This window comes from Notolabrus celidotus, chromosome 14, assembly GCF_009762535.1.
Source record: "Notolabrus celidotus isolate fNotCel1 chromosome 14, fNotCel1.pri, whole genome shotgun sequence".
Classification (NCBI taxonomy): Eukaryota; Metazoa; Chordata; class Actinopteri; order Labriformes; family Labridae; genus Notolabrus; species Notolabrus celidotus.
In genome coordinates, this window is record NC_048285.1 from 12,230,802 (window position 1) to 12,244,495 (window position 13,694).

At 40.9% G+C, this 13,694-nt stretch overlaps 1 protein-coding gene across 1 annotated transcript in view; it reads left to right on the forward strand.

Moving 5' to 3' along the window:
- Window positions 1-9,155, forward strand: part of cwf19l2 (CWF19 like cell cycle control factor 2) — a 32,002-nt gene extending 22,847 nt beyond the window's left edge. The window contains 8 exon segments of the mRNA XM_034701838.1: window positions 2,382-2,510; window positions 2,953-3,090; window positions 7,205-7,417; window positions 7,765-7,881; window positions 7,976-8,131; window positions 8,262-8,342; window positions 8,559-8,660; window positions 8,796-9,155. Of these exon segments, the coding sequence (XP_034557729.1) occupies window positions 2,382-2,510; window positions 2,953-3,090; window positions 7,205-7,417; window positions 7,765-7,881; window positions 7,976-8,131; window positions 8,262-8,342; window positions 8,559-8,660; window positions 8,796-8,936 (1,077 nt within the window). The 3' untranslated portion in view covers window positions 8,937-9,155.
- Window positions 9,156-13,694: the final 4,539 nt, after the last annotated feature.

The following is a 13,694-nucleotide window of genomic DNA, read 5'->3' on the forward strand; positions in this document are numbered from 1 at the left end:
ACATGAAAGTCATTTGGAAACTTATTTCCCTCCATTGTAGAGCTGGGCGATCTTGAAAATGATGTTATCGCGCTAACATTTTTCAAATCAGTCGCTAGTGATCATTTTCACAATAAATATCAAATCCTTTTTTCACATCAGGTAAAGGTAGATTTTTTTTCTCCGGGGTGGAAGTTGAAGAAACCAGACGGTTTGTTGGCTTGTATCTGGGATTTAGTAGTTTGGTACATAGCCAAAATATCTTCACTAATGAAGTTTAGTGGCCTTTGTTGTCGAGCATGTTTTCACTCTGCTTTGACCTGGTAGCTTTTGAGTTTTCTTCAGTTTCGCTGTTGCTCGTTTCAGCTGTGTTTACATTCCGCTCCAAACATCTTTAAGCCCGCCTACCTCTTACCCTGCAACATGATTGGATGTTCCATGCTGACTTCTTACATTCCTACATTTGTTATATTAATATTGAGAGAAATAACATCATGATAATTATCGCCCAGCCCTACGCCATTGCTCTAACTTCTTCTCTCTCCAAATCGCCATGTCGCAGTTTCCTAAGAGCAGTTTCCCTCTGTGCTGATGTCTACATATTATTAATTAATCCCCCATGATTTAAAATCTGTTCACACCAAGCACTTGCTAAAACACACCATGCTAAGAACATGCTGTAGATTTACACATGCGATTGCATCAATCCAGGTGCAGACACATCATCCTAAATTGGATATCCACTGTTCATGCTTACTCTCAAATCCCACACAGACGTAAACACATGCAAACACGGGAGTAGATTGATTCAGTGACTTGCAAACCGCTCTTAAAGTGACAACAACACACAAACACTGATTCTTCTTTCCTCTCCGATGATCTGAACACCAATCTAAACACTCAAGGCATGCATCATCCAACTCTCAACATTCAGGCAAGACACACATACAGTCATCTACAGCTGAAGCTAAACTCTGTGTAGTTACATGTGGCTGCTTTTTAAAAGGAACTTGTTTATTTGAAGTGTCTTCGCTGCTCGGCTCTCACATGTCGCTGTCTGTATGGAGCAGCTCCTGTTTGGCATTTTCGCAGACTCTAATGGGAAACAAATGTCGCTCCTAGCAGGGGTCATGCAGAGTGTGGCCCCTGTGTTTATGTGAGGGAATAAGAAAAAAAACATTAAGAAAGGGAGACAGAGATTCGATGTAACATCCTGTCGGCGTCTGTCGTACAGGCTATTAACAATAAAAGGCAGCGACCACACACTTCAGCGCCGCTTATTCCTCCTCTTTTATCTTCACACACATAAATGGAGGATTGCAGCATGAGGTGACTCAAGGGAACTTTATAAACACTCATAAAGCAGGCCATATTTTTAAAATAATCTTAATATCATCATCTGAAAGTTCAGCCAGATCCCACCCTTCTTAAGCTGTCGTTTCTAAATTAAAAGACCAGGGTGAAATCCTCAGAATCCTTCTGAGAAAATGTCATAACTCTTTTATTTTAGTACACTTATCAGCTGAGAGGTACTTCAGCCCTCTTGGAGATAGAGTGCTGTTGATTTGCACTCATTCCAGATCCTTCCTGTCTGTCTTGTTATGGCAGACTTTTGGCTTTTCTTCACTATTCATTGTGCCTGACTTGTGCTGTCTGCCTCATCTTTCATGTTTCTGCTGCGCTCAGAGCCTCGAAAGGCCCAACTTTTTTGACTGAAGCAGTGAAAATATTCTCTTCTATTTTTTTCTTCTTGACAGTCCAGTTTTATTCTCTTGTGACTGTCATCCTCTCTGCCTCTCTCCTCTTGTTCTTGTTTCTGCCTCTACTTGTCAGGGCAGACGTCAGTCTTTTTTAGGCTGACGAATCAGGCCCTTGCTGCTTTCACACAAAGATAGTTTTTCTCTTCTGCGTGTAACTAATCTGATTGACAAGTCCAAGTTTTTAAGAGAGCACCTCTCTAATGAGGGGTAAGTGCTGTGTTTATACTTTTCAGCAAAAATCAACCGCTCCAAAACAACAAACAGCACACCATAACAAGCAAACCTTTTGATCGTGACAAACACAAACTTGGGACATTTATTGGAAGATTCTCTTAAGTACACAGAAGGATGAAAATACGTAGAAAACAGTCTTTATATAAATGTTTATAATAAATATCTCACTCTGTAAACAGGCTATAGCACATTTAACCCTGTCCTTTAAGAAATAATGATCTTTTTCCTTCTAAATAAAACAACAATAGCAAAAGTTGAGTGTTAATTTTGCCCTCTTCAACTGTACTGATCACTGATGCATGTGCCTGACGCTAAGGTGTTGCATCCTCTGAATTACACCAGCACTGTGAAGTCCTCCTTGTTGCTACACACATAACCTTTGTGTGCTTTTTGTGTTGTTTTTTTTAGGTCACAGGTCACTCGAGTGAAGACCAGGAAGTCCTGCTGTTCAGAACTGACCAATCAGGGCGAGCCTGGCCAGTCAATGCCCCGTCCGGACCTCAAGAGCCCCACGGAGGACGACGGAAGAAGAAAGCGGTAAAGAGAGGGTTGATGGGTGGTAGGGCTGTAGAAAAACAAATGCCAGGACAGCAGGGAGGGACATTTTTTAACGAAGGAATTTAAAAACACTAAAATGACTGCTACACACATGGTTGACATAAATCTTGAGCTTCATGAGAGAACCGCCACATAAAACGAATCCCCCACTCTGTTGCAGCTAGATCAGGGCTACTGAGAATAGTGAGAACAAACAAGAAGTCTGTGTCCTGTGTTTCTTGTCTTGTCATTTATGACCAGTCCCTCATAATAAGTCTCTGAACCTCAGGCTTATCTCTCCATTCTACCTCATCGTCTACCTGAAATCTCGGCTGTTAGGTTGTGTTCAAAATTGATCCGACAGTCTTCAAATAGGTGTTTTAAGCAGCATCTCACTGTCTTTCTTTGGCTCATTTTCCTGTGTCTCCTCCTCTCTCCTCAGATTGAGACTCATGTGGACGGCGAGCGTGTGCGCTACTTCCAGGATGATGATAATGTTGGTCTTAAGGAGATGGTGAGGAGGGAGAAGATGAGCACCCCACAGGATCAGAATGCCCTCTACTCTCGCATGGCCTCAAAGGTAATAGAAAGTTCTGCAAAACCTTGCAACTGCTGGGCCATGCGGAGCCAAACTTGTGTAAATACTAAATAAATAACCACCTGGTGGTGTCTTATAGTGCCAGCTAGAAGAATAACTGATCTAAGCCCTGAGTCTAAGGTGTTTCACAAGCTGGCAACCTGAGAGCTGGATTCATCAAAAGATACCTACGTAAAAGACATATAAGAAAACAATGAATTCAAAGCCTGTGGATATAACAAACAACTACCAGATAGATTATATTCATCTGCAAAAAGGAAGTTGTGTGATTATTTGAAATGTTTTATTCTTCTTTGTCTTTTTCTCATTTAAGCCTCAAAAGCAAAAACACACTTCAGGTTTCCTCTGGAGATCCATTCCCTTGGCTCCAATGAGGTTTATTATTTTCATAGATTCAAAGCTGCTGCTTTCAGCTTTCCTCTTTTCCACATTTCTTAAACTCATGAAGGTTAAATAAAGTAGATCTAGTGGAAGAGTGGAGTCCAGATGAATCAATGCTGGACAGAACTGTTTGTACCCAAAGTTGCTCCTTTTAGGGAGATAAGGGTTCTGTTGTCGGTTGTTAGAGAGGCACATATCTTATTCTTATTCAAGTGTATCCATTGATGGGAAATTTTTCTGAATTTTTATGTTTGTGTTGTCTTCCATGAATCACATTACAGTCACTTTAAACTCATAGTATTTATATAGTATGGAGTAACAAAAACATTTTATTATCCAGTCACATGTAAATCTTTCTTGTGTGTGATTTGAAAAAAAAAAGCAGGACATGATAAAACATCTAAAAATGAAATTTAAAAACATAAAAGAACAACTGCAAAGCCTTGTGCATGTATCCAAAACACACTCAAGTAAAGTAAGTACATTTTATTTATATAGTGCTTTTTGCAGACAAAAGTCACAAAGTGCTTTACAAAGACATGACATACAGAAAAAGAAACAAGTCAAAACTGATAGGCAGCATAAAGAGCACAGTCGTTACATGATTCATTAAAATCATTCAAAGTTGTGCGAAATCAACTAAATGCCTGCTTGAACAAGTGGGTTTTTAATAAAGACTGCAGAGTGTAGGGATATTGGTAGAGTGTTCAAGAGTCTAGGTGCAATGGCTTTGAAAGCTCTGTCACCACAAGTGCTGAGGTGTGTATGTGAAACAGTTAAAAAGGGTAACATGTCAGACCTGAGTGGGCGAGGTGGATGATAGGATTAAATGAGTTCTGACAAATATTCTGGAGCCTGGCTGTGTAGGGATCAGTAGGTAAGTGTGAGAATTTTGAACTGGATTCTATAGGTGATGGGAAGCCAGTGAAGGGATTTAAGTACAGGGGTGATGTGAGACAGTTCGTTTGACCGTGTTAGTACTCTGGCTGCTGTGTTCTGTACTGACTGTAGGCGATTGAGGGCGGACACGCTGAGAGATGAAAAAAGAGAATTACAGTCATGTCTTAGTTTACTGATCTTTCTTAAATGAAAATAACATGATCGGGTGAGCTGTTTAACGTGGCTGTCGAAAGATGAAGATTGGTGAAATGTGACTCCTAGATTATGCAGGCTTGGGTGGACGGGTTATACAGAGGCTATAGTCCTCGTCTCAGAGGTCGCAGGAGTCGAACCAGCGACCTCTGCGACGAGGACTATAGCCTTTTTATGTGGGGCACTTAGATCGCTAGGCCACCAGCAACCCCAACATGGTGTTTTCATGTTAAATTAAGTCTTTATATTCTATATGCAAGAATTTCAGAATCAGAATCAGAAATACTTTATTTATCCTGGGGAGGGAAATTTGGTCATTACAGAGCTCTTATAAACAGTATGTAAGAAGGTCAAAGTATTAATAGAAGAAGGAATAAAATAAGATATAAATAAGAATAAGATCAAATAAAATAGAATAAAATAAATAATACTAAAGAATAAACAGAAGACCAAGAATGCATGCAACCAGCATGCTGATGAAACTTTTGAGTCTGTTCTCTCAATGTGGAATACCCAGATTCATTAAGCACTCGTGATAATGATTCTCTCACCAATCCTTTTATCTTCTCGCTCTTCTGTTTCATTAGCCCTGAGCCACAGAAAACAAATAGGGAGCAGGCTTCTCATTTCTGTCTGACAACAACAGCGGTGTCAGATTAGATCTGCAGCATGTGAAAACTTGATTAAAAACATCGTGCTGACTGACGCGCCGCAGAGCCACTGATAATGTCACACTGCTAATGCGTTCTGATGACTGATTTGTTTGATTGATCGGATTTGTTAAAACAATCCTCCTTCTCTGCTGCAAGTTAGCTGAAGGTCTAACTCGGCTCATCCTGTAGGTGTGAATGTTGATGTGAGCGACTCCTTCAGGAAAAGGAAGAGAAGGGATAGACATGAGGATTTGTTTGGTTAGACTGGCATGTGTCCACTCCACTCCTCTCCACTTCCACTCTTACTTCCAGTCGTCTATCTCTCTAACTCTCTCTCCTCCGCTGGGTACATCAAATCGACACACAGCAGCAGACGGGCGCTGGCAGGTTGTGGTGCGTGTGTCAGTCTGTCAGCAGGTTTACAGACCACACTTCTCCACCAGTCGAGACAGATTTCCTGTGTTCCTTCTTCTCCTCTTGCTCTTATACCATCTCTCTCTCTCTCTGACTTCCTCTCTCTCTGGGTAGAAATATGACAACAAGTTAGTGTGAAATCCTACTGACAGGTGTGTGTGTTTTTAAAAAAGGAAGCATTAATAAACAAAGGGATGGAGGAAGTTGCCATGGAAATAGAAAAAGAGTACAAATGCTTGAAGCTCCGTCCATGTTTTTTTTCCCCTTTCGCTGAGTTTCTGTGCCCTCGCTTGTTCACTCTTACTCAGTCACTCATACAAACACATACAAACACAAAAACACAGGCGCACACATATTCCCTCCACATGTTGGTGTGTGGAACTACATACACACACACACACACACACACACACACACACACACACACACACACACACACACACGGAGAGAGAGAGAGACACACACACACACATACGGGTTGTGCACCTGCAAAGAGTGACACTAAAAATACATCTACAGTTACCATGGCAGGGCTTCTATAAATACCAGTTTAATCTATTGGTCAGACACAGAGTGTGTTAAGTTAGCACACTAGCATTGTCATGAGATTTTCTGTAGTGTTTTTTTTAATAATACATGAATCGTGTGCCAGACATATGTTAATCCATCCTCTCTGCTGCGACATGCTGAATTCCCAATCTATTATTTAAGCGCTTCAAGAACGTGTCCATGTATCATCAGATATCTGGATAAATCATGCTGTGATGGGATGTATGGGTTTCTATACATGCTCCACTATAAAGCTGACTTCTCTAGGACAAATTCAGCACACTTAGGTGCAGTACACACACACACACACACACACACACACACACACACACACACACACACACACACACCACACACACACACACACACACAAACTCACACTCACACTCACACTCACACACACGCGTCCATTCCCTCCCACGCTGTCACTAAACTAATCCAATTTTCACTCTCACTCACACACTCACTCCTACACAGCGAGTCATGCACACACACTTCAGCCATGCTCGCCTCTCTCTCGCGCTCTTGCATGCACACACGGATACCAACCTGTTGCCCTATCGCCATGGCGACAGGACTCAGACGTAGAAGCACCAGTCGATACTCGGCATCCTGCCTTGCGCCGCTAACACACAGCCACCAACTTGTGTACAGGGTAGTTGAGGCACATTGCACACACAGAATGTTGCATGAATATGGCACAGACGGTAGCATTGCGTCATCACCTACATTTACCAACTACTGAAGCTACCGGTCAGTTTGAAGGACTGTCGGTCTCTGCACAGTCGATTTTCAAGGCTAAGTGAAAGCTACAATCAATTTCCTCATCTTTCTTTCACACCAAACATATTAAATGACTGTTATTATTTATTCTTCAAGTTGTTCCTAGATCAGGCGGAGATCAATAGCACTCAGCTCACCATTCTCTTCTCCTATTTTCCCTCTCTGTTTCCTCTCCCACTTCCCCTCTGTCATCTTCCACCTCCACTTCCACTTCCACTCTCCAGATGATGGGGAAGACAGACGGCGACAACTACACGCTGGATGACATGTTTGTGTCGAGTGCGGCGCAGCGGGAGGGCGAGGGGAGGGAGGAGGAGAGGATGAGGAGCAGAGCCATCGGGGAGAGCAGGAGGCTGGCTGCCTCCATGGAGAAATGCCAGCACTGCTTCAGCAGCCAAGAGCTCCAGAAGCACCTCATCGTGGCAATAGGGAGCAAGGTGAGGGCTCAAGGGTTCAGGCATGCCTTTTTAGAAGGATGATATGCACATTTTCTCCTCAACGGTAATCAAGATGAAGAGGTTAATTCATGAGAAGTGTTATCTTTAAGTGTCCAGTGTCTCATTATTGTCAGTTTACAACCACTTGAGAATATTGAATGCAGAAAATGTTAAAAATGTTATGATGGGAACAGAAAATGTTAATTTTTTCAGGGTTTATGACATAAAACTATTCCATCCAATAGTTTCTGCTAAATTAGAGAGGTTTCAGACTCTTGGTAAGAAAGAGCAACATACTTAATTGTACAGATCTATTGGATGTATATTTACGCACATATTGTGTCCAGGTGTACCTGAGCTTGCCGGCGGGAGTGTCGATGGCAGAAGGCCACTGTCACATCAGTCCTCTCCAGCATCACTGCTCTGCCACCGGATTGGATGAGGACGTCTGGTCAGAAATGCAGGTCAGCTAATCAGTGCTGAAAAGTCTTCTCCAGCTAACCTTCATTGACTGAAGTTTTACCGTACTTAGACTCTGTGCTGCTTTTCTTTCCTCAGCTCTTCCGGCGTACTTTGGTGCGCATGTTTATGTCCCAGGAGCAGGACTGTGTGTTCATGGAAACACACATGAACCCACGCAGGAGACAACACATGGTTCTAGAGTGTATCCCACTGCCCCAAGAACTGGGCGATATGGCACCTATATACTTCAAGGTGTGTGTGTTTATGGAGTCATGAGCCTGATTAGCTTGATTATTTCAAGTTTAACTCTGAAAAAATAAACATCCGGTCTGAGTTGATACAGTTTGTGTGGTAACACAACCATTCCTGTGTGTGCTTTCAGAAAGCTATCATGGAGTGTGATGAGGAATGGGCCATGAACAAAAAGGTTGTCGACCTCTCTTCAAAAGACGTCCGCCAAGCCGTAAGCCCTCCTTTTCTTTGTTGCAGCTCTGTCTTTTACTCCTTCCTGACCTTTACATCCCTGTTTCCTTTTCCTTTTTTCACATTTCCTACACTGTTATACCTTTTGCGTCTGCTTTCTGTTTGCAACTGCCTTTCTTTGAACTTTCTTATTCTTTCTCTGTTTTACTGTTATCTCATCCGTGTAAATTGTCAATGTTTGTTTGATGCATTCTAGGTTCCTCGAGGTCTGCCTTACTTTGCTGTAGACTTTGGACTCCAGGGAGGTTTTGCTCATGTTATTGAAAATGAACAGAAGTTCCCCCACTACTTCGGAAAGGTCAGTGTTCACATCATATCTGTTTCACTGTACATCACTGTGCAACTATGTTTGTGAACTTATGTGCATATCTTTTAGGCTCTATCTAACTGTACAGATACATTTCATAACCATGAATTGCTCTGTCTCTCACAGGAAGTGGTCGGAGGTATGATGGACTTGGAGCCCCGACGATGGAGAAAGCCTATTAGAGAGAACTTTGACGATCAGAGGAAAAAAGTGTTGCAGTTTGCACAGTGGTGGAAACCGTACGACTGCACCAAGACTGAGAGTTAAAAGTTAACACTTAAAAAGAGGTGTATACCCTGCTTAGATAAAGACTACAGACACACACAAAATCATACAAACTCATTGTGCATTCCAGTGCAGAATGCCCCTTTAGAGAAAAGTGTGTGGATGTCTATGAAGTTAGTGAGTTCAAATTAGAAAAAAGTCTCTTAGAAATTATGTGAAAACTTTTTTTACTTGAATAAAAAGTAAATAAATAACTTTAAATCGTGTGTTTGTTTATTTTTATTTGGCAAGAAATGTTAATTATCACTATTTCTCTCATAATGTCAGTCCCCAGTTATTCATTAAATCTTAATATGAGAACCAAACTTTAAAAAGTGCTTTGTATGGGACACTGGTTGGCTTAGCATTTTTGGCATGCACTCCATATACAGAGGCCGTGACCCTCATTCCGGTGGTTGCTGGTTCGACCCTTTGCTCTACATCTTTCCCTGCCTCCCCTCCCCTGGGTCTCTGCTTCTTATGTTTCCTGCCTCTCTTCAGCTGTCCTATCTAACAAAGGATAATGACCCAAACATTATTTTAAAAAACAAGTGCTTTGTTTGTTAAGTTGATGTTAAAAAATTAGACTCTATGGGATGTTTTTGCAAAAATATATAACATTTTTAGCAATGTTTACAGCTTAATGTCTAAATTCTCCGAATACACCAAATACACAGCTTGGTTGCTGTAAAGTTCAACATCTATAAAGGAGTTTCTTTCAGCAAGCATGTGAAATTGAAGCTGAATCTGTGTCTTACCCCCATTTGTCAAACGTCACATGTCTATACTGCCCCTCTCTGCTGCCAGCCCAGGGATTTAATTTCTTTCCCTGTGGCCTCTTGATCCTTTGCAGCTGTCACTTTATTCTAAAAGGTTTTCAGTGTCATCACAGCCACATGTGCAAGTGCTCGTACAAGTGTGCAAGTGCAAACAGCCACCTTGCCCTGTCATTCAACCTCACTCTCATATTTTGAGCTGTGCTATTGGCTCTTTGATTAGCTCATTACTGCACTGCTGCTTAATATACAGGTGTCATCTAAGATACCTTGTGGTGCATTGGTGCTGCTGACTAGTGTTGAGTTTGTGTGAATCACAGAAGATTAGGTTTTTGGTACCACATTTTAATGAATTTGGAGGACACAGATGTGGAGAAGATGAATTTTTGTTGATAAAAGTGTCATGTTTTGTTGCTTTTCAACATTATCATAACACTTATTTTCTGATATTTGTCTTACCATGAAGATCACCAACCTTTGCCGTCTTTCCACGTCCATGGGCTGCAGAATATTTATCCTTTGAAGCTCATTAGAGGGCCCGTAGTGTCATACATCAGCAATATTGCCATTTGTAAGCCCCCTCTATGGCATACCACTTTAATATGATACAGCCAGCAAAACAGAGTCCCAAGGTCTGAATGTGTGTCCAAAGGTCAGGCCGTGTTGTGATCATTTCAGGAAATCCAGCTGATTCTGTAATGCTGTTTTTAGTGTAACACTACAACATGCAATTTGCTGCTCTTTAACCCTATTTGTTCCTTTCAAGCGATCCCTTGGGACAGTACAGCAGGTTATTTATATTGCACAAGTGACAGAGAAGCCCAGGTTCACAGTTAATAGCAGCAGAGTGGCATGGAGTGATGTATGTTTATGGCCAATTAGATTGTTCAGGGGCAGATTTATGACCGAGGCAGCCATTTCTCTCTGTTCCTCTCCTTGCTTTACACACACACACACATAGATGTCCTCTCTGGAATTATTTTGCAACCCCCACTCAATGCTGCTGTTCCATTTACGTATACGCATATAAACACACATGTTGAAGCACAAGTACTTGGAAGTAACATTTCTAAAAGCTCCAGTGAGCAGTACACTGCACTGAAATTCTGAAGTTGTGTGTCGTGTGTTAGTGTGTGTGATGTGGCAGGCGGTGTCTGAAAGCATCATTGTGTTTCATGTTTCAGTTTGTGCGCTTATCTCCTGGGAAAAGCACCTGGTTTTGACTCGCTGGTGTATGTCATGGGGCCGAAACCTTTCCTTATCTTCCTGCATTCCTCAACTACACGTTTTTCAGTTTTAGACCCTGCTCAGAGTGTGTGACTGCTCCTGGAGGGTTTTGCCTTCACATTTCACCCCTTTTCGCTCACATTTACTTGATATATATGTCTGTGTGAGTTCATATTTATGCAGAGTTAAATCTGAGTTGACTTGTAAATCTGTCTGCAGAACATGCATGTTATTCCCTCCTCCTCTTGTCATATACCTCATCTTTATGGGCCTATTTATTTCAATATTGTAAAATTTACAGCCTGATTTTTTAAAAACATACTAACTTATTTAACTCAAAGTTGAGTGTTTAATACAATGTATTGTGATTGTCTTTAATTCTACCCTTCATCTTGGACATCCATTAAATGGATGTCACCAAAATCATATATTACTGACAGTAGAATACCGTAAAATAAATGTTGGGATAATTGCACACAAATGGCGTGTAACTGCAGTAAATATCTAACAGTTTTTATTACTTTATGTCAGCATTAGGAAATATTTACTATTGTATCATTTATGACATTAACACATTTTATAGAAGGGTTGATTGAGGCTACCATAATACTCTCAGTACCCGATATACCGATATTTTACAACTCATTTCGCCGATTACGGACGATTTTTACCAATACCGATCATTTTTTACTCACACCTAATTCCAGAGATCATCAATTCTCTTCTGTATTGGAATTAGTGTATATTATTATGGTAATACTCTTATTACATTTGTTATGTAATATTAATTTCTTGTGCAAAATAAGAAAAATACTTAAAACTGCATATTTATGTATGACAATTGCTTTCAAACAAAATTCATACAAAAAGATACATTCTACTTTAAACTTGGATGATGCTCTCCCTGAGACAATCATAACAATACCCACAACCAGGGCAAATTTGGCCAATTTCCCATTTGACATAGTAAGTAAACCTAACCTCTGTTCACAGGGAACATGTGAAAAGTGCAACTGTACAGCAATTCAACTCAAATTAAATAAAATGGTTTACTCTTTGACAGTAAATGTGCCAGAATTAGTAATTAGCTACATGTACCTTTACAGACTGCTGCTTAAATTCAAATTTAACTTAAAACATGAGCCCAACGTGTGCAGCAGCCCATTACTTTATCGGTTAGTTTTATCGGCGGATATCTGCGTGTTGGCCGATATCTGCTAGTTCTTTTTAAAGCCAATATCTTCCCATATCGATAATGTGATGATAATATTGTGCATCCCTACTCTCAATAAAGCTCCATCAGTTTTGATATTAGCAGCAATTCCTCCTGGACTTGCTCCATACTTTATATCCATGCTGATGCGATTCAGACTTTATGTCCTCTGTGTTATATATATACCTATTCAATGGGATTACCATGATACCCCAAGAGGTTCCTTTTCTATACAATCTAATTCCACGATAGCCCAGTTACTGAACCATTGCCCTGTCTGCACTCAGCTACAGATGGCTGACTGCTACTAAGCTTATCTTCTCTGGAACATTATTTATCCCATTGTACTCTTGGCTTTATTAAATGCCCACATTATAACTGACTGATGGCAGACTGATTGCAGGACCAAACGACCAGATAAGGAAAGAGAAAGCGAGACACAGACAGTGTGTAGTGTGTTATTGCAGAAGTGTGTGTGGGTGTGTGTTACAGAGAGAAAAAGGAGCGAAATTTCTGTGCAATGTATTGGGGTCATGCTGCTCCAGAAAGTCAAATGAATTAGTAGGCACCTCCAGGAAATTACACTAGAGTGTGTGCACATGTTTCATGATGCATCATGCTTGTTTCAGTGTCTCCCTGCTTGTCCCTTTGGGGGCCTTAATGAACAGACATGCTCTGCCAATCGAGGTCAAGGTCAGTGCTGTGATTAGTGCCAGACATGAGCTTCATTCTGCTCTCTGACGGGAGGCAACAAGCATATACTGCCGCTGCTGCCAGCTCCATTATCTGCATGTGGGGCCATGTTTGTCCTTGCATACCCATGTTGAACACATTTGGCACATTGCCATTAAGTCAGTTTATTGGCCGTGACTGTTGTTTGATTCCAATTAGATGTTTATTGATTACCATTTGCACTTAGGTAATGTTGGAACAATTACCTGTTTGTTTTCTTCAAAGATGACACATGTAAGGGATCTATCTATGATGCTCAACAGACCATTCTAATATAATGTATTAAATACTGTATTTCCTTGAAATAGTGAACATGGCTGAGATTAAGGCTTTCTCAACAAAAGCCATGTCTGAGTACAGAACCTACTCCTGTTTGTTTACTGAAAGCTGCTGTATTTTGCTGTTTGCACAAACTCAATATTCCTTGTTTATTCTTCAAATTAAATGAAACATGTCGGAACTAGGAGACCACAGATCTCTTATGCAGGGGTGGATCCAGAAGGGGGGCAGGGGTGGCATGGGCTACCCTTGGTGCCACCCCAAAATCTCTAACTATATTGAGCTATTTGTCCTGTCAGAAGCAGGGAATATGTTAAAATTAAGTATTTAGACAGCTAGTAGAATTCTTTGCATCTGAATGCAGCACAATTATTACTGAGAGCACTGGAAACTATGAATTTTAATGTAATGTTCTTGTTTAGTCTGAAGAGGTTTAACTTAGGAAGACTTAGCTTAAATCTCTGACATATACTCATACACTCTTAAATTTGTGCACATACCACATATCTTGAGCACACAAACCTCATGCCCCCC